General features: G+C 36.0%; 1 protein-coding gene across 1 annotated transcript in view; it reads right to left on the bottom strand.

The window, feature by feature from the left end:
- Nucleotides 1–25,147, bottom strand: part of C3H8orf34 (chromosome 3 C8orf34 homolog) — a 401,548-nt gene that overhangs the window by 242,665 nt on the left and 133,736 nt on the right. The window contains 2 exon segments of the mRNA XM_066264685.1: nucleotides 4,273–4,439; nucleotides 16,061–16,233. Of these exon segments, the coding sequence (XP_066120782.1) occupies nucleotides 4,273–4,439; nucleotides 16,061–16,233 (340 nt within the window).

Genomic DNA, 25,147 nt, shown 5'->3' with positions numbered 1-25,147 from the left:
AAACATTCAATTACTGTATTCTGCAAAGAATATCAGTATAATTATAGTTGTTCTTAATTACTAGTTTTAAGATAAATAGATATATTTGCAATGACCTTGTATGATTTTGTAATATAACTTTAGTTTTAGTTTTTATATGTCTATGACCTAAGACTAGAAATTGTAAAGCATGAATAATCTTTTTTTTTCTTTCATAGCATCTCTGGAGTGTGATTTTTTAGATATTAACCTCATCATCAATTCTGAGAAAGAATAAAAAAAACTTTTAAAAGTAATATCCCATACTAAAATGTGTAAGAAAAGTAGTTGTGTCTTTTAAATAATTCTGATGATATTGTAAAACAAGTATTAATTATATAGAGAATAATCAAACATATAATTGCAATTAGCATTTCATAAAAAAAGGAGGAAAAATACTGTAATATAATGAAAGTAGGCTCACATTTACAAGGTAAAATCTTGGAAACTAATGAGGTCCCTCAAATTATCTGTAAAAATTAATAAAATAAAATATAGTGTATACAATGATTTTTATATCTTGTACCATTGTAATTTATCTTTCCAATTTTGAAAAATTATTTATTTTAATAACTTAAAAACATATTCTTTATAATGCTTTATTCATTATGGTCATTAATTTCTAGCACAATTACTAAAATATTTCAGTATTTCTTTTTTGAAGTTGAGAGTTAATTTATGAAGACATATATAGTTTAGTTATTGTCTTCTATAATTAGAGCACCAATTTCAGAGGTGCTTAAAATTGTTGTATCTTACATTCCACAAATTTGGATATTTTATTCTCTGATATATACTAATTCCATATTAAGTTATTTATACTATGACTTTATAAGTAGTATTTAAAGTAATCCTACAGAAATATTTAATATATATATATATTATAGATGCTATACTATAATTTTTTTCATATACCCAACACATTAGGAAAAAAATCCACAAAGATGCAAATAAACGACTGTGAAGAATTAAATATTAGTATATATTAACAATGTTAAATTTCTTAATAAAACAAAGATCAATAGTTTTATTAACTTTTACTTCTTCAACTAAAAGGCTTTTCCCACTTTCAATCAACCAGTTTTACTAAGGGATAATTTTTTGTTATATTAACATAAACTAATAATTATAAATTTTATTTATTTATCTATTCAAAAAATTTACAGAATGCTTCTCATGCATAATAAATAAAATTTTCAGCCTGTTAAATCTTGGTACAGATAACAATGACAATTTAAACCCTTAAAACATGTAAGCTATAGCCAACCTATTCTACAAAATGGGTTTCATTCTATAAAATGGTAGATTCAAAAAGATATTTTAGCCTGACCAGGCGATGGCGCAGTGGATAGAGCATCGGACTGGGATGCGGAAGGACCCAGGTTCGAGACCCCGAGGTCGCCAGCTTAAGCGTGGGCTCATCTGGTTTGAGCAAAAATTCACCAGCTTGGACCCAAGGTTGCTGGCTCAAGCAAGGGGTTACTTGGTCTGCTGAAGGCCCATGGTCAAGGCACATATGAGAGAGCAATCAATGAACAACTAAGGTGTCGCAATGCGCAACGAAAACTAATGATTGATGCTTCTCATCTCTCCATTCCTGTCTGTCCCTGTCTATCCCTCACTCTGACTCTCTCTCTGTCTCTGTAAAAAAAAAAGGTATTTTAAATACCAGATGTCTCTGTTTCATTTTATACTGATTCTATGTATATAATTTGATTTCATGCAATTTTCAAGAACTTAGCATTTGTATTTTCTCCAAATAAGTACAGTCACATTTCTCTAGAAGCAGAATTTCAAAACTCTGCTTAAAATTCTATAATAATAAAATGATAGAGACCTAATATTAAAAGTACTATGAAGGTAGATTTTTATGGTTTTTAAAAGATTTAGGAGTATTGTACCAATGATTTCATTGAAATCCAATGAAATATTAAGAGATATCCATGGCAAACCCTAGAGACCAGCATTAGCAGGCCACCAGCCATCTGGGCTGAGACATGTAGAATACACAGAGAAAGTTCAAAATTAGACTGTATCTCATGATTAACTTTACCCAGACTACAGGCTACAATGTCTAAATACAACAAAATTAATGAGGACCAGCTATTAGTTGTTCACATTAGGTCGTCTCCAAAACCCAATCCTTGGTCTTCAACATGGGAGACCGCAAAGTTGAGAACAGAGAGGCTGAGATCTAGGGGGAAGCATCACTGAATGAACACCTGACTACCCCTGAAGAATCTCTAGCAGGGGTTCCCAAACTTTTTACACAGAGGGCCAGTTCACTGTCCCTCAGACCATTGGAGGGCCGCCACATACAGTGCTCCTCTTACTGACCACCAATGAAAGAGGTGCCCCTTCCGGAAGTGCGGCGGGGGGGGGGGGGCGGATAAATGGCCTTAGGGGGCTTCATGCGGCCCGCGGGCCGTAGTTTGGGGATGCCTGCAGCTATCACTGAAGTTTTATGATTTCCTCTACTCTGCTTAGATATCCCTAATGCTCTCAGGAATCCCACAGTGATTCTGAGCTACCTGCATTTCTTCAAAAGATCCATTATGCAAGATATAGTTGCCTTCATTTGGACATCAGCTGATGGAGAAAGAAGGATATCGACACAACCCAAAGACAATTCACTGCTACTGACCAAAGTAGAGGAACAATTTACTGGCACTGTCCCAGAGCACAACTGCAAAAAAGTTCATTCCTATGGAAGTAATCCTACAAGAGTAATGACCACATTGCCTGCTAAACGTACTTGTCCTTCAGGACTCACCAGAGGAATCAGTTTCTTTAGCAAACATTCCTTGATTGCTGTCCTTTACTCCTGCAGTAACTGTTATCGTGTATCAGTTGTGAATTTAATCAAATTAGTTCTTGTGCAAACACTACTGGAGTGATGTATTTACATTTTTATCTTGATCACTAGAAGGTAAAGTTCCTGCAGAGACCATGATTATTTTATTTTTATGTCCCTAGGAAAAAACGCACTGCCTAACACATAGTAAGTGTTCAGTAAATATTTGCTGAATAAATCTGATTGGAAAAGGTACTACCCCTACATCTGGCACATCTGCCACACTAATGATTTGGAGGTGGGAAAGATAACATTACTTAAGAAGCACCCAGGCTTAATTATTCTTTAAAAAAGAGAGAGAGAGAGACTAAAAGCATGAAGTAAAAATGCCATGATATAGTCTCAATGCTGGAATAAATGCAGTTATTATAACATTGGAAAACATCAGTGAACCTGCCATCACTGAATAAATAACACCTCTGTAGGTCTATGCATGGAGACCAACATCATTTATTATAATGATAGTATTTCACTGTCATAAACATTGAAAACCAAGAAATTTGGTTTAATAAAAACATTTAAATATAAGTATATTTCTGGAACTCCATAGTCTCTATGTTAAATTTATTTGAAGCTTTCAAATAACTACTTATGTTCTTACTAGAATATTTTTACAAAGTGTTCACAATCACTTTAATTAGAATAGAATAACTGATATCACTGTAATAAAAACATGGTTTTATATGTAGATCACTTTCTCTGAAATAAAACTTCATTTCTTCTTTGGAAAAATGGTATTTCAAAGGGAAATTCAATTTTTAAAGTTACTATGAAAATATTTTTGATGACACAGAAACATACATTTACTTCATCAACAGATATAAAAGGATTTCCTACATATACAACATTAATAACATTTTTACGAAAGTAATGGCCCTGTAAAAAAAACAAAAAACAACAAAAAAACCTGGAAATCTTTACAAACTTGCCTGTTATTAAGCGAAGACATAAAACATTCATTGACTTTTAACCTCTTTAAATTTTACTCTATTTTTATGAAACATCCTTGAAATGACATCTTGGGATGAGGATTGCAATATGTAATTTAGATACATGTTATATAGACCAAAAATGTGATCAAGGCAAATACTCAGAGAATAAAGCAAACAGACTTGAATCTTTATCACAGTTGCACACAGAATAAAGCTTGACGAGATAGTCAGAAGGCAAGGAGCTGCATATACAAAGCACAAAATACAGTCTAGTGGTTCACATGCTAAACTGATTTCAACTTAGTACTAAATGCAACTTCATAAAAGTCTAACATAAATAAAATAAGTGTTAAATGCTTTCTTCCCCCAGGACAAAACTATTCAAACATTTTAAAATCTCTTAATCTCTACACTTTCTTACAAGGCCACAGAAGAAGAAAAAGAGAAATGCTTAATTTTTAAAATTACCCAGCAATTCCATTGCATCATCTTCATTATCAATATCTTCTTCTGTTACAGATGGGGTAGGGCTGTGAACAGACTCAAAAGAATCTTGAGAGAGCATTGCTGCCAGAAGTTTCTTATGCTGCTGTTGCTGCTGTTTTAATCCCTTAGTCTTGGGTTCCACCTTTAAACTGAAGAGATATGTAAGTGTTAACTTTCAATGATGAGAACATCATGCATTAGCTGTGGTTAAGTAAAGAAAATTGACAAACGTATTTCATTCGATTTATTTGCTATACAAATTTATGGACATATTACTGAAAATTTCCTTGAGGATATAGATTCTGTCTTCTTTCTTAGACATCCATAGGTAGCCCATTTCTCAAGTGGGTATGAAGCGAAAGCTTTTCATTTTAATTAAGCCCAGTTTATGAAATATTGCTTTCATGGATTGTGCCTCTGGTGTTGTATCTAAGGTCATGTAGGTTTTATCTTGTTATCTTCTAGGAGCATTATAGTTTCTTATTTTACATTTAGGTCTATGATACATTTAGCTAAGTTTTGTGAAGGGTGTAAGAATTCTGTCTAGATTCTTTTTTTGAGCTATCTTGTTCCATTGTCTATTCTTTTGCCAATATGCACTGTCTTATCTTTTTTTTTTTTCTATTCAGTGAGAGGACAAGAGGCAGAGAGACAGACTTCACATGTACCCCAACTGGAATCCACTTGGTGAGCCCACTAGGGGGCGATGTTCTGCCCATCAGGGCTGCTTCTCTGCCCATATGGGGCTGCTGCTCTGCTGCTCAGCAATCGAGCTCTTCTTAGTGCCTGAAATGAAGGCCATGCAGCCATCCTTAGTGCCTGTGACCAACTCACATCAATTAAGCCATGGCTACAGGAGGGGAACAGAGAGAGAGAGAGAGATGTGAGAGAGAGAGGGGTAGAGAAGCAGATGGGCACTTCTCCTGTGTGCCCTGACCAGGAATCAAACCTGGGACATTTACACATCGGGCTGACACTCTACTACTGAGCCAACAGGCCCGGGACTTTGCATTGTCTTGATTACTGTAGATTTGTAGTAAGTCTTAAAGTCAGGTAGTATCAATTCTCCAATTTTGCTCTTCTCTTTCAATATATTCACTATTCTGGGTCTTTTGCCTTCCTATACAAACTTTAGAATCAGTTAGTTGATACCCACAAAATAACTTGCTGAAATTTTGATTGGCCAAATACATATTTTTAAATCTATTTTCTCTCCATTGTTCATTTTGGATAAATTCTATGGATATGTCCTCACATTAAAAATTCTATCCTCTGTCACCTTCAATCTATTATAGGGTTCATTCAACAGGTTTTCATCCCTTTTAAATACTTTTTCAGTTACATAATTTTCATTTGGTTCTTTTTTCAATATTTCTATTTGTTAATATTTTCTGTTCTTATTTGTTTAGGGGACTTGTAATTGCTTGTTGAAAGATTTTTATGATGGTTGCTTGTTTTGTAAGCAGGATTAGTTAGTGGATTTAATGGGAGAAATCCAACATGAAATTCAAAGTTATAAAGTAGGAAGGCTAAGGGTTTTCTCACTATCAGAGACAATTATGAGAGTTGCATGTTCACTGAAGAGAGTAAATCACATATTTTAACTAATGTGTGGTAAGAATGATATCACTTTGTCTTTGACTCTATTTTAGGAAACAGGTGAATTTAAATTCTTTGCCAGATAATTTCATCATCTGATTCATCTTAATGTTGGCATTAGTTGACTATCTTCTTTCATTTCAGGTCTAATTTTCCTGGTTCTTGCTATAACTGGTGAATTTTTATTGTAGCCTGCAAAACTTGGCTATTATGTTAGGAGTTCTAGGGCTTATTTACACTTTTTATTTTAGAAAGCTGTCACCTGGCCGACTTTTGTAACTTGTGGTACCAATGACAATTCACTTTACAGAGCTCTTGCAGTGCTGTTTCAGTCTGCTCAGCCTGTCTGTGTTGCTGTGGCTCCCACAGTAACCACGGTGTTGGCTGAGAGCCAAGGGAGCATCTCCAGGTTGTGCTCCTGCTGCCTTCAGGTTAACGAAGGGAGTGTCTGGCTGTGGGGATGGAAAGGATTCCCATGACAAAGTTTGTTGTGGAGGGATCCTTCTCATAGGCATCTTTTTTGTCAAGTAAAAGGCACTGAACTGCCTGGTGTCCTCAGTGGGGAAGAGGAGTCTCATGTCTGGCAGGAAAGGACAGCATTGCTCTGACTACTTACTGTGAATAGGTCTCTCAGTCAACTGACTGGCCATCCAGCTGGCCTCTCCTGATGTGGTTAGGGGCAGAAATGAACTTCTTAGGGCCACCCCCTCCTCTTGCTAGTCTGGGATTGGGAAATCCCAGGCCTGGGGGATCATAAATTGCCTGCCACTATTGTGAGGTTTCTAACAAATTCATTTTCCTTTTTACACTTTTGCAGCATAAAAGCTCCTTTGGCCACCTCTTGCATTGTTTTCAAGGTTTATAGTTGTATTTAAGGGGGAGGAGCTGAAAGAGTCTGTGCCATCCATCTTTTCCAAAGCAGAGATGACTAATAACTATTTAATTACAAAAACCAAATGATACCTTTACAGTGAAGAAATCTAGTGGATATGGCTTTAACTTAGCAAATAAACTCAGCATCACCAATAATGGGATAAACTGACATTATAAACCACTAGATATGGTAAAATGAGGAAGTACGCAATACAACCTATGTAGAATTCTTGCCAAAAATATTTCGCCTGAATTTAATGATCAGGAACAATCAGACATATTCAGATTTGAAAACAATTGCTTGTAGTTTACAAGGATATCAATGTTAGGAAAGAAAACAAAGGTAGAAGACTCTTTTAGATTATAGAAGACTAAAGACAACTTAACGCCACACATAAGTGGATAATGGATAAAAAATATACAAAAACAAAACACAAAAACTCATAGAAGACTTTACTGGAAAAATTAGAGAAATTTGAGTATAGACTCTATATTAGAAAATTGTATGGTGTCATAAATGTTTTGGTACGTTAATGATATTATAGTTGTATAAGAAAATTCAATTCTCAGGGAGTGAATGTTAAATAATTAAGAAATTAATATAATATAATATCTATAACTTATTTTCAGGTGGTTCAGGAAAAAAAAAGAAAGAAATGCTGTAGAATAAAATAGAACAGATTGATCTGTTACCAGACATAGATAAAACAAAGTCAAAATTTTAATTGGTGAACATTGATATAAACACTCTTAAATTGTCTGTAGTTTGATATTTTTCAAAGTGAAAAGTTAAGGGGAAAAATAAGAACAATTATAATGAATGCATTCTCTTGTCAACAATACTTATTTCCACTTAAGCCTTCGTCCTAACTTGATTTCCCAACTTAAACAAGAATTGCTGCTGAGAAAGGGCTTCTCTGTTGAAATACTTGTCTTTATTTCAGTAATTATCAGGATGATTCAAATTCAAATAAAGAAAAATATTTTCATACTTTAATTGTAGAGATAAAACATAAAATATTCACTTGCAAATTGATGGAGACCCAATTTCTTGTCATGGCATCTGTCTTCTGAATAATTTCATCATGTGTCTTTTAAACTGAGAAATAATAAATAACAATTCAAAAGTCTTTCTTGACCAATATATTCATTAAGAAGTAAATGAATAAAACAAATCAAAATAATTTTTAATTTAGATTTCTTAGCTGACAGATCTAACACACTAAGTGGAATTTACATCTACATTATTTGACTGAAGTGAAAGTATTTTAAAGTAATAATACTCATTCATAACTTTAGCTCCATTAGTTTTGATTATGAGAAAAAATATAGATATTGCTTTGAAAGAGAAATAACTGTGGATTGTAGAAGTGGAAACTGCATCATTAGAGAGTTCACAGCACCCCGCTACAAGGAAGCAGGGTCTTTTTTTAAATTTTTTTTAAATTTATTCATTTTAGAGAGGAGAGGGAGAGACCCAGAGAGAGAGAGGATAGACAGAGAGAGAGAAGGAGGGGGGGGGAGCTGGAAGCATCAACTCCCATATGTGTCTTGACCAGGCAAACCCAGGGTTTCGAACCGGCGACCTAGCATTTCCAGGTCGACGCTTCATCCACTGCGCCACCACAGGTCAGGCAGGAAGCAGGGTATTAAGGCAAACAAGTGGTGGGGAGGTGGGGAGAGATAGGTTTAGGGTGTTGTAAGAGCACTTAGCATTCTGGGCCCCCTCTTATCCAGATGTTGAACCTAAATCTTAATTAATATGAGATTCTTAGAACTTCTCCCTGAAGAAAAGCTGCATAGCAAAGCAGCTTTATAGCAAAGCATTTAAGGGCACAGAATTTAAAGCAAGACAGCCTGGCTCTGCTACTTAATAGCCATCCAGTCATGGGACAGGTTTTCTCATTCTTAAAATGGGGATAATAATAATGTTTTCATGAGGATGAAAAGGGTTATGATTATAGAAAACACACAATATCATTACATGTTCAAAGACCACAGTGAGAAGCATTCTTTTTTTTTTTTTTTTTTTTTTTTGTATTTTTCTGAAGCTGGAAACGGGGAGAGACAGTCAGACAGACTCGCGCATGCACCCGACCGGGATCCACCTGGCGCGCCCAACAGGGGCGACGCTCTGCCCACCAGGAGGCAATGCTCTGCCCCTCCGGGGCGTCGCTCTGCCGCGACCAGAGCCACTCTTGAGCCTGGGGCAGAGGCCAAGGAGCCATCCCCAGCGCCCGGGGCCATCTTTGCTCCAGTGGAGCCTTGGCTGCGGGAGGGGAAGAGAGAGACAGAGAGGAAGGGAGGAGGGTGGAGAAGCAAATGGGCGCTTCTCCTATGTGCCCTGGCCGGGAATCGAACCCGGGTCCCCTGCACGCCAGGCCGACGCTCTACCGCTAAGCCAACCGGCCAGGGCCAGAAGCATTCCTTTTTTTAAAAAAAAAATATTTTTAAGACTTTATTTATTCATTTTAGAGAGGAGATAGAGAAAAAAAAAAAGAGAAGAGAGGGGGAGGAGCAGGAAGCGTAAACTCCCATATGTGCCTTGATCAGGCAAGCCCAGGATTTTGAACCAGCGATCTCAGCATTTCAGGTCGATGCTTTATTCACTGTGGCACTACAGGTCAGGCATGTGGGAAGCATTCTAAACAGTTACATATTTCTTCTTGAGCAGTAACATCCCAAAAATATGTACAACACAGGGAATATAGTCAATAATATTGCAATATCTACGTGGGGGGGGGGAGGCAAGGTACTGGAAATATCACTGTGATAGTATATGGATGTCTGTACACCTGAAACTAATAAAAAATTATATTGAATGTAAACTAATTGAAAAATAATATTTAAATTAAAAAAAATTAAAGAGAACGAGAAGAGGCCTTTGGCCACATGAAAAAGAATAGCAGTTAGTATTACAATGTGGTGTTAATACATTCTAGGAATCCATTTTGCTTGGATTTAAAAGGGTAACTTTTAAACTAAGATCAGATGAAAAGGGACAGTTTAAAGGGCCTCAATGTCCCTTCCTCAATGTGCCCACCTCTCCACGTGGCCTGCATTCTGACCAGCTGCCCTCCTCTTCCTGACTACATGCTTCACCACATACTCGACCTTGATCTATTGTAGTTTTACATTCTGCTTCTGAATACAGGTTAGTAAATATTCAATTCGTCTGACCCCCATATGCTCTCTTTGGGTGGAAAACTGCATGATTCCTCTTTTGAACTGTATCCTAAGCTTGTTTTAGTTCCATCACAGCTTAGTAGGCAGACTCTAAACCCTTTCCCTTAACTAGTCAGAAATTAATGCGTTCTCTTTGCAGTAAGGCCAACATTGTTGAAGAGATCATAAAGTTTTACCTTAATTGCTGTGTTTTTTATTTATGTATGAAATCTCTGTCTTTTGTTTACATGTCTAAATGTGATGTTTTATAGTCAATTTAGCAGACAGTTATTAAGTGCTTGCTATATGCAAGGCACTGTTGGCACTTTGCTGCAGAAATAAGACACGTTTTCTTGTCATTCTCCTCATTTCAAGGAAGTACTTTAAATCTAGGATTTTCTTTTTCTTTTCTTTTTTTCAGGCTAATCTCACCCAGTATTTAGGACAGTACCTGTGTTGACATTGACACTCCATAAATACATATTTAACAAATTCATTTTTCCTTTTTGAACCTCATTTTTAAAACACATTAAATAAAAGAAGAATTAATTTAAGTGGATGTATAGGAACCTTCCATCTTGAGAAGGATGACAATCCAGGGACACAAGACGACTGACAGTGAAACAGGAGGACAAACCTGAAGACCGGAATGGGGATGACAAGGAACAAATGGCAGGTTACAAATGTGTAACTCCTGTCCATGAGCCAACAATGACCAAGACTGTTTCATGAGGGTTGAAGCAATTGTTTTCATCAGTCTCATTAAAATATGTGGCTTGGTTATGAAAATAGTGCTAGACTATGAGACTTAACCGCTAATTAAGTCCCAAATGTTGTCTGTTCAATTAGAGTCCATCTATGAGTCTATAGGTCTGTGTTTTGAACATATAAAAATGACCTCATTAACATTCTGATATAAATGTATGATTTAGTTACATACTTTTTTTTGGTTTAAAGAGAAATATGTGAGTCGTAAGGCATAATTTTTGTATGTTTTAGATATTTCTAAGGCTATGTTCTTTTGATTCCTTTGGTAGACTGATTTTTGATTAACCAACATTCTTTATGCTCAAAATTTACATGTTAGAGTATTTCTAAATTAATATTTGATTTAGTCTCTGCTATATATAACATATTTCTACCATGTCCAAATAGTAAAATTTTGATATAATTAAGGTCTCTGTTTTTGGATTTCTTAAACAGTACCCTCCATCCATTTTCTTCCTTCTTATTCTGATTTATTTCCTGTCATACTACTTATCATTACCTGATTTTATGGCTTACATTTTTATATTCATTTGTTGAGTTTTTTACTTTTGCTGAAACTAAAGGGAACTCTAAAAAGAGGGAAACATTTCCTGTCTTTGTTTACAGATCTATATCTGATAAAACAATTATGAGTTTTAATGAACAAGGAAACATCTTAATGGGAAATTGTTTTGATTTTATTTTAATAATATATATTTTTCTAAGTTGTAAGATTTTCTACTCATTTCATGGCATATTTACCACCTAATAACAATGCTCACTTAACAAACAAAGCCAATTCAGCAGATCTATGTAATTTATTGATATTGTTCTTATTTTAATAAAGTGGTTCAACTTAGAAACACTTCATTAGGCTTTCAAGCCTTGCTAAGCCTATTTACAATATCACATTATGATTCAGCCAGCAATTTTAGGAACTCCATTACCCAGCTATGGCAAAGTCTGATTAAGATGGTTTAAAACAGAATTGCATAGTTTTACAAAACTTAATTTTTGTTTAATTTATATTATAAATTTATAATTATCCTTAATAACTCTAAGTGTGCAATGAACATATATGTTTTAACCCTAAATGGCTAGATCAGCCATAGCAATTCATGACAATTAGTATTATCTGAAAATCATGGAAAACTTCCAATTAGTCCCCAACCTATTCACCTTTTTCTTTTATGAACACCTCTTTCTTTTGTAACTCAGATGCTTTAATTTTTTTCTTAAATTATCTTAATTTTAGACCCACTTTGGGTAACTATGAAGATGTGGCAGGAAAATGCCTATATACACATACACACAACATTTCGCACATAATTTCAAAAGACTCTCAGATCTCTTGAGTCCATCCAGAGACCGTCTAGGGGTCATGGACTCCATGTCAGTATCTTTTGTCTCATTCTAATAGTTTCTCCATATTGCCCTGATAATTGCCTTTGTTAGAAGTAGCACTTAACCCTTCAAGTAATGGCAAGATGTACTAAAGTTATTGGACCTTTTCATACAATGCTGTATTGTAGAACCTATAAAAAAAAGTTTACATAAGGTACACCACTTTTTACAAAAAAAAAAACTTTCAGGAAAAAAATTTGGGGGTAAGTTTTTATCAGTAAGACTTTTAACATTCACTATGCCTTTTATTCAATCCTCTCTAATCTGAAGGTGAAAGTCTAGCCTATTGAGTATATATTATTCTGAATGAAAGAAAAAGTTGGCTATGTACCAAAGAAGGAATGTTGTAATAGCCATTCAAATAAGATTGAGCATTGAACAACAGGAAAAACCAATATAGGAAAAAGGGCAAAAAGTTAAGACAGACAACAAGCAATCCTTATAAATAAGTTTCATTTAACAGAATCTACTGAAAGCTTTCTGTGTGCCTCCTTCACTTGTACAACAGATATTTATTGGCAAAAATAATTTGTCAGTTCCAGTGGGGAAGAGAAAAATCTTTGAAAATTAAGTCTTTTATTTCAGGAGTAGAATACCATGTAGTCTGTGAATGTTTGTGCCTGTTAAGTCATAGTACAAGTTCACTACTATTTAAGGACAAAAGCTAAAACTATAGTTATAAAATATAGTATCATTTAAAAATTTGTTCTCATCCATTATTATTCATCCAAACCAAATCTAAGGCTGTGTGAGAGCTGGTAGAAATTGAGAAATCCTGTTTTCTATTAGAGATTGGAAGAGATATCGTTTCTAATCTATAGTTTATTGCTATTCTTTAAATTTAGTTCAGATACATATGGTTCTTTCAATGCTACAGGGAAGGATTTTACCACTTTCTTCTTTTCATAAGTAATACCCCAACTCATAAAAACAAAACTGAAAAAATACTAAACAAATATTTGAGAGAGGTCTTTATGGGTTAAGTTTTTCTGGGTAAGGGACTGAAATAGGATTGCAGGAAAGATTCCCTTTAGTGGGTATTCAAGAGGAAATAAAAGCTCTCTGAAGCAAGGAAGAAAGTAGAAACACTAGCATTTGCAATAAATAGCTCGATTATTATTATAATTAAAAGAAAGTCAAATTTCTTTATTTTACCTTTAAGAACTGAAGACCTAGCAATGAATAAAAATAAAGGTCTATTAGGTTTATATTAAAAATAAAATTACCCTCATTGACAGGTAAAATTAATATGGCATTCCACAAAAGAAGGTAAATGGATTTTAAAAAATGGTTTCAATCTGTTCATATGGGACACTCAAACTCTTTAAATAATTAAAAAGCCATATCTCATGGAAGTAGAATCAATTTTCTATATGTCTAAGCACATTAATGAGTATCTGAATTTCTTTCCCTCCAGCCATTTGATAAGTCAAAGTAAAAATAAAAAAAACTAAAAGTTGTTATACTGTAGAAAATACAGTTTTCCCCTTGAGAAAAAATAGTTATTGCTTGCTGCTAAATTTAATATAAGATATCAAAGATACTGTGGCTATGCTATGCATAGGAAAAATTTTTATTGTGCTCAGCTAGTAATACTCACAGAGTTTTAAATTCTGCCACATTCCTAATCATGAATATCTAAATCCATTTTCTCATGTATACTATGCTTCATATAATGCTCTTTTATCCCAACATCTTTAGAGAGGTTTTCACTTTTGTTTTGAGTTTTACTCATTGCAATTCTATTATTTAAAAAGTGGCTATTGTAAATATACTTTTTAAAATAAATATGATCTTAACATTTCCCTTCTGCAGCACATGAAAACTTAAGGCAAATCTCTTGTCACCATATCGAGCACCATAGGTCTGAGTAAACTGGAAGATGGACTTTTAAATTCATAATAGTTTCAAATATTAAACAAAGAAAGGGTGAATTATTTTATGCAATCATCATTATCAACACTAAACTGAAATGGTTCTAAATCAATGTTTCTCTCTATAGATAGTCTACATTAACACTGCTTTTTATTGTCTATTATACATTTAATAGTTTTCTTTTCCCTATTGATTATGTGTCTCTTGTCTATCACAAGTCTTTCCTCTTCAATTCATTTTAAAATTAAATTTATTTGGGTAACATTTGTTAATAACATTACACAAGTTTCAGATACACAATTACATAATACATCATCTGTATATTGCATTATATGCTCATTACCTAAAGTCTTTTCCCCTTCCATCACCATATATCTGATCCCCTTTTACCCTCTTCATCCTCCCTCTAACCCCCTTCCTCTCTGGTAATCACCAAATTGTTGTTGTCTATGAGTCTGCTGATTTATGTTTTATATTCCTTGGTCTCAGAGAGGATTTTGTGAACTTGACCCTAAAGGCAAGAAGAGTAAAAGCAGAAATAAATGAATGGACTACACCAAACTAAATAGCTCTGCACAGCAAAAGAAAACATCAAAAGAGAAAGGCAACCAACTGAATGGGAGAAAATACTTGTAAATGTACTTCCAAAAAGGAGCTAACATCCAAAATATATATATAAAGAACTCATACAACTCAACAACAAAAAATATCCAACTAAAATTGGAGAAGACATGAATTGACACTTTTCCTAAGAAGACATACAGATATATGAAAAGATGCTCAACTTCATTCACTATTATATGGGAAATGAAAATCAAAATCATAATGTGATACTACTTTACATCTATTAGAACGGCTATTATCAATAAATCAACCAACAATAAGTGTTGACATAGATGTGGAGAAAAGGGGATAGTAGTGTATTGTTGGTGGGAACATATATTGGTACAACCACTGTGGAAAACAATAGAAATGTTTGTCCAACAATTAAGAATAGAGCTACCATGTGACCCAGCAATCCCTCTTCTGTACATCTATCCTCCAAAATTGGAAAACAATTATTCATAAAGATATAGGTACCTCCAATTCTTAACAGTCATCCATTCCCTTCTCAATACTATAGAAAGTCTCAACTGAGTTTATATCCCTGAAATTATTTCTCTATTTGGTATTATTAGCAAGCAGATGGTAATCTCTTAGATGTAAAGAAAAAAATCAAAACCAAAACCTAAAAGAAAGCACTCTCAATAAAAAAAACAGACAAATTAGCCTGATTAGGCAGTGGTGCAGTGGATAGAGCATCAGCCTGGAGCTCAGAGGACTCAGGTTCAAAACCCTGAGGTCGCTGGCTTGGGAATGGGCTCATAAATTTGAGGGCAGGGTCGCTGGCTTGAGCATAGGATCATAGACATGACCCCGTGGTCACTGGCTTGAGCCCAAACGTTGCTGGCTTGGAATCCAATGGTCACTGGCTTGAAGCCCAAGGCCACTGGCTTGAGCCCAAAGTTGCTGACTTGAGCAAGGGGTCATTGGCTTGGCTGGAGCACCCTGGACAAGGCACATATGAAAAAGCAATCAATGAACAACTAAGGTGCCGCAACAGAGAATTGATTCTTCTCATCTCTTTCCTTTCCTGTCTGTCCTTATCTGTTCCTCTCTCTGCCTCTCTCTCTCTGTCTCTGTCTCTCTCACTTAAAAAACTAAAGACAAATTAATTTTTATCTTGTGTGGAGTCCAAAAGAATTTTCTATATAAAATTGCTATGAGTTATTTCAATAAAATCATGCACTTGGATTTACTTTCCCTTTACACTGTAATGACTAATACACTGCTCACAAAAATAGGGGATCAGGGAAGATGTAGATACTCCAGTATGCTTTCAGCCTTTTGTATAGTGCATTTTCACCAATGAAATAAAAGTTAGTTTTGTATCTCATTTGCATAACTGAAAAGTTTTCTTTGACTTGTCATTTGCTTTTCTGATGTTATTGTTTAATTAAAAAAATCAAATGCTTCTCTTTTTCATCGCTTTATATTCATTTTGAAATATCGCCCAATTTTTGTGAGCAGTAGAATATTCAGGAGCTCAGATGCCATCTCATCTCACCTTCCTGCAGGGCTGGAGCTGCTGTCTTCACCTTCCCATTGCTCATTTTTGCTTCTCGGAATTGGGGGCTGCAGCATTTCAGCGGCTAATGGATCAGCATCATTCTCTTCTCGGCCAATCCATTCTCCAATCACACGGGGCCTCAGAAGAGAAGAATTAAACGCCACTGTTTCCTGAAGAGGAAAAAAGAGCAGGCCACCTTAGATTATTTACTCTTGTCAATAGGACAAGAAGGAAATAATTTTGTCTAGAGTTTCCATTACTTTCTCAAATTAAATATTTCTTTTTTCTTTCTGAATTAACTAAAACTTCAGTTCCCTCCATCTTTACTAGACTTACTCTATATGGTTTGTGCTGATGCCTGAAGGTCTCTGCCACAAAGGATCCAGGAGTGAAATCTTTGATTTGGATGTGGAAGGCTGCATGTGTGTTCTCAGGAAGGAGGTATAGGATGAGCTTTTGTGGTAGAAAAAAGAGCGTGTTGTGAGGCCTGCACAATGGAAGAGCTTGATGTTGCTGGGAAATGAAGAATAATTTTGCAGGAAGAAACTGGTCAGGAAATAAGGAGATGAGGTAACAGGGTTGGAAGGAGCATTGCCTCCAATTGTGGAGCATTTTGGACATTTGGGGATTGGACTGAGGTTCAAAGTAGGTTAGTATCAATGACTGGTCTGTGCTCATTCAAAAAATGTTAATGTTATCTCTTTTTATAGACTTGGATATGATGTGGCTCTTGAAATGACATTTTTAATATTTATATCATTTAATCATTTAAAATGATATGAGAGCACTGAATATGTGTAATTTCTAGGAATATCTTGGTAAGTGGAAAAATGCAGGTTAAAAAACCATACCTATAGTATCGTCTAAAATTTTGTTTAAAAATTCACATGGATCTATATCCATCATTCATATACTAATCTATTAATTTATTCATTTTATATATTTAATAAGACCTACTTTGTGCCACATACTGTTTGATTTGTTGGGAAAAACAATTGCAAGGCTAAATTTTAATAGTTTTAACTAAATGCAGGAAACACAGGTTAATTTTAACTTCTTCTTTTGAATTCCATGTCTTTTCAATTCTAGGATAAATATGTATTAGTCCTATAGTAAAAAAAAAATGCAATTTACAATACCTTAATCTGAGGAACACAGGCTTTGTGTTTAAATTATATTTAGCTATAATTTTTAGTATTATAAGAGTCTTGAACACTCCCTTAAAAAATTCAGACCTGGTCTTCTGAGCCCTTACAATTCTCAAAAATAATATACAAATAAAACAATATAATACCAACACAATATTACAACATATACAAGGTAATATTAATTAACATACAAACGCAACAACAAAAGTAATACATGAAATGTGATTAGGACATATTTGATAAACATTACCAAGCAACAGAAAGTAGCTGAATATCTTAATACTCATTCCTAGCCCACATGAAAATATAGCAAATATTTAGTAACAGTGTTTGCATAACTTAGCAATTAACCTGAATTCCTTCCATATTTATGTTCCCAGAGTCAGAAAACCAAATCAGTGTAATGGCTTTTAGCTGTGAGGTCATGCAATCAAATTAATGTTTTGAAACATCTAGAAAGACATATTCATTTGCCACTATATTATACTATATCATTTGAAACACAAGAATTAAAATGAACTGCAATATTGTTAAAACTTAAACCTAAATTTGCTTCTAAAAGCAAATTAGGACAAAGATATGCTTAGGATAAAAAACTCTGTAAACATATTTACAGCTTCAGAATCAGTTTTGGTCTGTTTGACTTTGAAATGTTACTTGCTCTCCAAATTTCACTTTCTCCAACTGTAAAATGGTGATGATGGGAATTACAAAGCCTACTGTATCAGATGAATTACTAGGGTAGCACAGTTAAGCCACAGAATTCTGTACATACACTAGACCATTTATTTAAGGATGTGGACTGTATTCAAACCACTTCTCTACATGTGATATACCCGGAAAAACCACGGTAAGCTGAACTACAGGAATGGGCCAGTTGGGTAAGAATAGATGCTTGGTTGTAAATATGGGCAGAGAAACAGAGCAGAGAATTGATGAGGCAGGTTTCTTCCCATAAAGTTCTATTTTATAGATATATGATTCAAAGACTGGAAACATAATTAATTCAATGTTATTATTCTCATTTACATTATGGGACAGAATTGGGCTTGAAGATTTGTCTTACTATATGCTCATCAGATAAGAATGGGAACCAGGAAACTGACCATTGTAACAAGAGAAATGAGAAGGTTCAGACACTATATAAATGAAAAAGTAAAATAGGATTTAGAGTTGAATATGATCAGAAGTTGAGACTACAGAGAATGAGAAAAAAGACTCTGCCTGACCAGTGGTAGTACACTGGATACAGTGTCAATCTAGGATGCTGAAGTCCCAGGTTCAAAACCCTGAGGTACCCAGCTTGAGCACGGGCTCATCAGCTTGAGTGTGGGAACACAGACATGATCCCAAGGTCGCTGGCTTGAGTAAGGGGTCACTGGCTCGGCTGGAGCCCCCTGGTCAAGGCACATATGAGAAGCAATCAATGAACAACTAAAGCAACACAACTACAAAGCTGATGATTCTCATTTCTCTCCCTTCCTGTCTGTATCTCTTTCTCTCAAAAACAAAACAAAACAAAAAACCCTTGGCTGTTTATTAGAAATTAAATAAAATAAGAGATGCCACTGCTGGTGGAATGTAGAGCAGAGAGATAAAGAGGAACAGTTTGATATGCAGCCCATTTAACTCCAGCTGGCAGCAGAGATTTAGTGAGAAGCAGTGACAAGCAGAGCCATACAAAGAGCTGCAAACAGGGCCAGAGGAGTTAGGTGGTGAGTATTTCACAGGAGAAAAAATAATGTGACTCTACTATTTTTATTTTTTTGGAATGCACAAGCTTTTTTTTTAAAAAAAATATATCTGCCCTTTTAAAAATTATATAACTCTAAAATTTCATGAATGTCTATTTACCTGTAATAATTATAAATTACATATTTTTCTTTGGATATTTTGCTTATCTTTGACTATATATCTCTCCATTCATCTTTATGAAAGGATTTCAGTGAAGAGAGCGATTCTTAGCAAGACATGTGACACGTCACAAACATCAGTACAGGGTAGAGAAAATTTTTAAGTGCGTACTGAATAAAACACATTTCTGACAATATTTTAAGTGCATGGATAAATAAATCATTTAAAATTTTCTTTTTTTTTTAGATTTTATTTATTCATTATAGAGAGGGGAGAGAGAGAGAGAGAAAGAAGGGGGGAGGAGCAGGAAGCATCAACTCCCATATGTGCCTTGACCAGGCAAGCCCAAGGTTTTGAACCGGCAACCTCAGCGTTTCCAGGTTGACGCTTTATTCACTGTGCCAACACAGGTCAGGCTAAAATTTTCTTTAAAACACTGCTAAACAATGTAAATCCAAATTATTCCTTCAAAATGCATAAATACATTTTGCCTCCTAAGAATAAAGGTGCATAGATGTTGAGATTCTTAAGCAACTGTATGTAAATTTAATAATCAAAACATTGCCAGTAAAAAGTTCTCCCAAAGGACACAGTTTTGCTTAGTATTTTCTATCAGCAGGAACTAATCTGTCTAAGTAATTACCTTAGACCAGACTCTCCAAATGGCCTCCCCAGTGAAAACTCACAGTGTGTTCAACTGCTCTGCTCACTAGTTATCAGCACAATATCTGTTCATATTCCATATTATTTGAATGTTTTCTCAATAAAACAACATCTTCATGCAAGGCTGGATCATGCCTTAAATTCCTTTGTTTCCTCCATAATAACTAGCAAACTGATTTCATAAAACAAGCACAAAAATGTGCATTAATTAAATTAAAAATAACTCAAAGAATAGAAAACAATGCATACATGGTAAATTGTGAAGTACCTTCAGGTCTAACTAAAAATCATGTAGGCCCTGGCCGGTTGGCTCAGTGGTAGAGCGTTGGCCTGGTGTGCAGGAGTCCCGGGTTCGATTCCGGCCAGGGCACACAGGAGAAGCACCCATTTGCTTCTCCACCCCTCCCCCTCTCCTTCCTCTCTGTCTCTCTCTTCCCCTACCACAGCGAGGCTCCATTGGAGCAAGGATGGCCTGGGCACTGGGGATGGCTCTGTGGCCTCTGCCTCAGGTGCTAGAATGGCTTTGGACGCAAGAGAGCGACGCCCCAGAGGGGCAAAGCATCGCCCCCTGGTGGGCATGCCGGGTGGATCCCGGTTGGGCGCATGCAGGAGTCTGTCTGACTGCCTCCCCGTTTCCAGCTTTGGCAAAAAAATAAAAATAAAAATAATAAAATAAAAATCATGTAAATGATTCATGGACAACACTGAATAATAAATGTTTAAGACATTTCAGAGGGAAGTCTACAAGATGATAATTGATTAGGAATGGTGAAATATTTCTTAGCAACTCAAGCTTTAGAGTAAACTATTCTAATTTTGCCACTTCACAGAAGGAAAATCTTAAAGCACAATCACACATTAACTGTTTGATTTAACAAAAAACCACGGGAGATGTTTGAACTTGATAATTATCCTTAAACTAATCCACACATTGAAGTTAACAATTAGAGAAAAGTAATGTAAACAAATAGTTAAAAGCTCTCTTCCTACTGCTTTTTCCCAGATTTATTGAAATAATATTGACATATAACATTGTATAAGTTTAAGTTATACAATATAATGATTTCATGTATACATATAATACAAAATGATTACCACAAAATGGCTGGTTAATATTTCCATCACTTAACATAATAACCTTATTTTTGTGTGTGGTAAGAACTTTTAAGGTCTGCTGTCTTAGTAACTTTCAAGTATACAGTATGATATTGTTAACTATAGTCACCATGCTGTGCATTAGATCCCATAACTTATTCATCTTATAACTGGAAGTTTGTACCTTTTGGCCATTTGCATCAATTTCCCTTATTCCCTACCCCTGGTAAACACTATTCTCTGTTTCTGAGTTAGGTTTCTTTAGCTTCCACATATAAGTGAGAACATATGGCATTTGTCTTTCTCTGTCTGACTTATTTCACTTAGCACAATGAAATCAAGGCCCATCCATGTTGTTGCAATATATAGGATTTCCCTTCTTTTTATAGATTTTGCGTGTGTGTGTGTGTGTGTGTGTGTGTGAGAGAGAGAGAGAGAGAGAGAGAGAGAGAGAGAGAGAGAGAAAGAGAAAACAATAAAGAAAAGCAAGGGATAAAGGGCCAGTCAGGGAGTATTTATACCAGGTCTACCAAGTACTAGTTCTGAGACCTTGAACAAATCATGAAATTACTCTAGCCTTAGTATCCTCATTCAAACACAGAAAAAGCATAACCACTTCACTGGACTAGTGCAAGAACTAAGTTCAGTAAATCAGAAAACACCTAGCATACCTGCTAGCCTAAGGAGGTGCCCCGTACTATCCCTCCTTCTCTCTCCTGCTGTCTTCTCCACTCTTCTACCCATGATCTAAAACGTTTTCCTCTTTTAATGGAAATTTTTATGTAAATATAAAGGTAGAAAGAATAAAACCGCTTGTACTCACATTTTAGTTGATAATCAACCCCTTGGTAAACCCTATCCTTAAATCAACCTACATCACTTCCACATTCGCCCTTCCCTGCCCAGATCATTTCAAAGCAAATACCATTCACCATATCATATCATTTCTAAACAGTCCAATCTGTTTCTCTAAAAAGTAATTTTTATAAACAATTACAATAACAACAGTATTTGAATATCAACAAATACCTAATTAGTTCTCAAATTTCCCTGACTCTCTGCTTGCACAGTCAGGCTTTAAGCAAGGCTCCATACATTTTGACTGATTAGAAGTTTTTTAAATCGTTTTTAATCTGTAGGTTTCCCTTCTCTGTCTCATTCTTTTTCTTTTATAATTTTGTTGTTGCTGTTGTTATTAAAAAAAAACTCAAGTACTTTGTCACATGAATTTTCCATAAGCTGGATTTTTTCCTTTGCATCCCTATGATGTAGTTTGAAATGTATCTCTGACCCTTGCGATTTCTATAAAATAGTAGTTAGATCTGGATAAAGTTTTTGTTGTTGTTGGCAAGTTCTATTTCAGAGACAATGGATAGTTTCATCTGGAGGCATGTAATGTCCCATTGAGGCTTCTTAATGATGCTGGCAGCACTGAAAAATATTCCTTATACCCATTAATTCAGTAGATATTGTCAAATGGTGATTATCTAATTACACAATTCCACATTCATTTATTTGTTGAAATACCTCTGTACAGAGAAGCTTCCTGTCTTCAATTATTGGGTTACTCTGAAGCATAATTTGTAATAGAACAGTCAGATTAAATGTTTGATTCTTTATTAGTCGAAAATAACAACTTTGGCCTCCTAACATTCTCTAAAAATCATTAACTTTTCTGGGGTGAACACAAAGATTTAAAAATTTTAGACATAATTCACTGTATTCCAGGTATTATTCTTATTATTCAGGGTCAGATTTTCTCACTCTTCCCAGTGGGAGACTATGGAGGTTGGGCTCCAGAGCTCTTCCAACACAGTGTTGGTGGTCTTCCATCGTGTTCTTGTCTTCTGGCCTGACAAGATATTTTAGGCTCACTGTACACCAGGGGTCCCCAAACTTTTTACACAGGGGGCCAGTTCACCGTCCCTCAGACCGTTGGAGGGCTGGACTACAAAAAAAACTATGAACAAATCCCTATGCACACTGTACATATCTTATTTTAAAGTAAAAAAACAAAACGGGAACAAATACAATATTTAAAATAACAAACAAGTAAATTTAAATCAACAAACTGACCAGTATTTCAATGGGAACTATGCTCCTCCACTGACCACCTATGAAAGAGGTGCCCCTTCCAGAAGTGCGGCAGGGGCCAGATAAATGGCCTCAGGGGGCCGCAAGTGGCCCGTGGGCCATAGTTTGGGGACCCCTGCTGTACACTGTCTGCTGCAGACTGGTATCCACCATTGTTCTAAGGGACATGCACCCCACCAGGATCCACCCAGCACGCCCACCAGGGGCGACGCTCTGCCCACCAGGGGGCGATGCTCTGCCCCTCCGGAGCGTCGCTCTGCCGGGACCAGAGCCACTCCAGCGCCTGGGGCAGCGGCCAAGGAGCCATCCCCGGCGCCCGGGCCATCTTTGCTCCAATGGAGCCTTGGCTGCAGGAGGGGAAGAGAGAGACAGAGAGGAAGGCGTGGCAGAGGGGTGGAGAAGCAAATGGGTGCTTCTCCTATGTGCCCTGGCCGGGAATCGAACCCGGGTTCTCCGCACGCTAGGCCGACACTCTACCGCTGAGCCAACCGGCCAGGGCTTAGTGGGAAATATATTTTAAGACTAGAATCTGGATGGTAGGGGTACTGTTTGTTATTGAATTTGTATCAGCAAACAAATCTAAGAAATATATATGCTTTAAATATTTCATTTTGGCATAATTCAGACTTACAAAAAAACTAAAGCAAAAACAACCGAAACTTCTTTTTTTTTTTTTGTATTTCTCTGAAGCTGGAAACGGGGAGAGACAGACAGACTCCCGCATGTGCCCGACCGGGATCCACCCGGCACGCCTGCCTGGGGGCGATGCTCTGCCCCTCCGGGGCGTCACTCTGCCACGACCAGAGCCACTCTAGCGCCTGGGGCAGAGGCCAAGGAGCCATCCCCAGTGCCCGGGCCATCTTTGCTCCAATGGAGCCTTGGCTGCGGGAGGGGAAGAGAGAGACAGAGAGGAGGGGGGGGGGTGGAGAAGCAAATGGGCGCTTCTCCTATGTGCCCTGTCCGGGAATCGAACCCGGGTCCCCCGCACACCAGGCCGACGCTCTACCGCTGAGCCAACAGGCCAGGGCCAACAACTGAAACTTCTGTATGCCCTTCATCCAGATGGCTCAAGAGTTGTTAATATGATAATGTTAACATTGTTGGGTGACATTTTGCTTTATCATTTTTCTTTCTCTCTAATATATGATTAAAATTCTCCTACAGCCACTTGTAAGTAAGTTGCATATATGATTTTATTTTTTACCTCTAAACACTTCAAGGTATATTTCCTATAGAGAAGGATGTTTTCTTTTATGGCCACAGTATAATTCTCAAAACCAAAAATTAACATTGCCAAAATGCTAATATACCAACCTTGTTTAAATTTCCCCTATTATTTGAATAATGTTGCTCATGGCAAAAGAAAATCCTGTATCACATTTGGCATTTGATTTTAATACTTTTTTATCAATCTTCTTTAATGTGGAATAGCTTTCCGTCTTTCTTTGACATTTTAACCTTCATATTCATCTAAAAATAAGGGCCAGTCATTTTCCAGGTTCCCTTATATGGTGACTATCCACTGTTTTCCTCAGTCTTCTAATCAAATCATGCACTTTGACAACAATAATACAGAAGTGATGTATTCTTTTCATATCAAAAGGCACATGATGCTGATTTGTTCTATCACTAGAGACATTAACCTTGATCACTTGTTTAAGGTAGTGTCATCCAGGATTCTCCATTGTAAAGTTGCTACTTTTCTCTTGTTAATTATTAAGTATCTTCTGGAAATAACTTTGAGACTATGTAGATCACCTGTACTTCATCAAAATTTCAACCAATAATTCTAATATCCTTTGCTGACCTTTGCCTGCATTAATTACAATAATGGTTGACAATTTGTGACTTTCAAATTTCAATAAATTTTCCAATTTTGACACATAAGTTCTTATTTGTTGGTACCACACTGTGAAAAAGACCGCCTTCATCTCCATTTACATATGTGCAGGTATATGTGTGTAGATACATATGTCTACCAGTGTGGATTTATGGATTATGCTTCTATTCAATGGATTATAACACATTACTATCATTTCTCTTTATAGTCACAGAAGGAGCTCCTACAAGCAGGCCCCTGTGTCCTTTGACAGGTGCCATCATTCTTTAGTTGCATCTTTACCTTCTGGCACTAAATTATATTCCAGACTCAGTCGGTGTGGTCTCAGCTACAGCCTGAGTCTTGGTCTCCAAAGAGCCTCCCTTCCTTCCAGTAGAGAATGAAATGGAG

This window comes from Saccopteryx bilineata, chromosome 3 (assembly GCF_036850765.1).
Source record: "Saccopteryx bilineata isolate mSacBil1 chromosome 3, mSacBil1_pri_phased_curated, whole genome shotgun sequence".
Lineage (NCBI taxonomy): Eukaryota > Metazoa > Chordata > Mammalia > Chiroptera > Emballonuridae > Saccopteryx > Saccopteryx bilineata.
The sequence above is the reverse complement of the archived record's forward strand: the minus strand, read 5'-3'. Positions and strand labels throughout refer to the sequence as shown.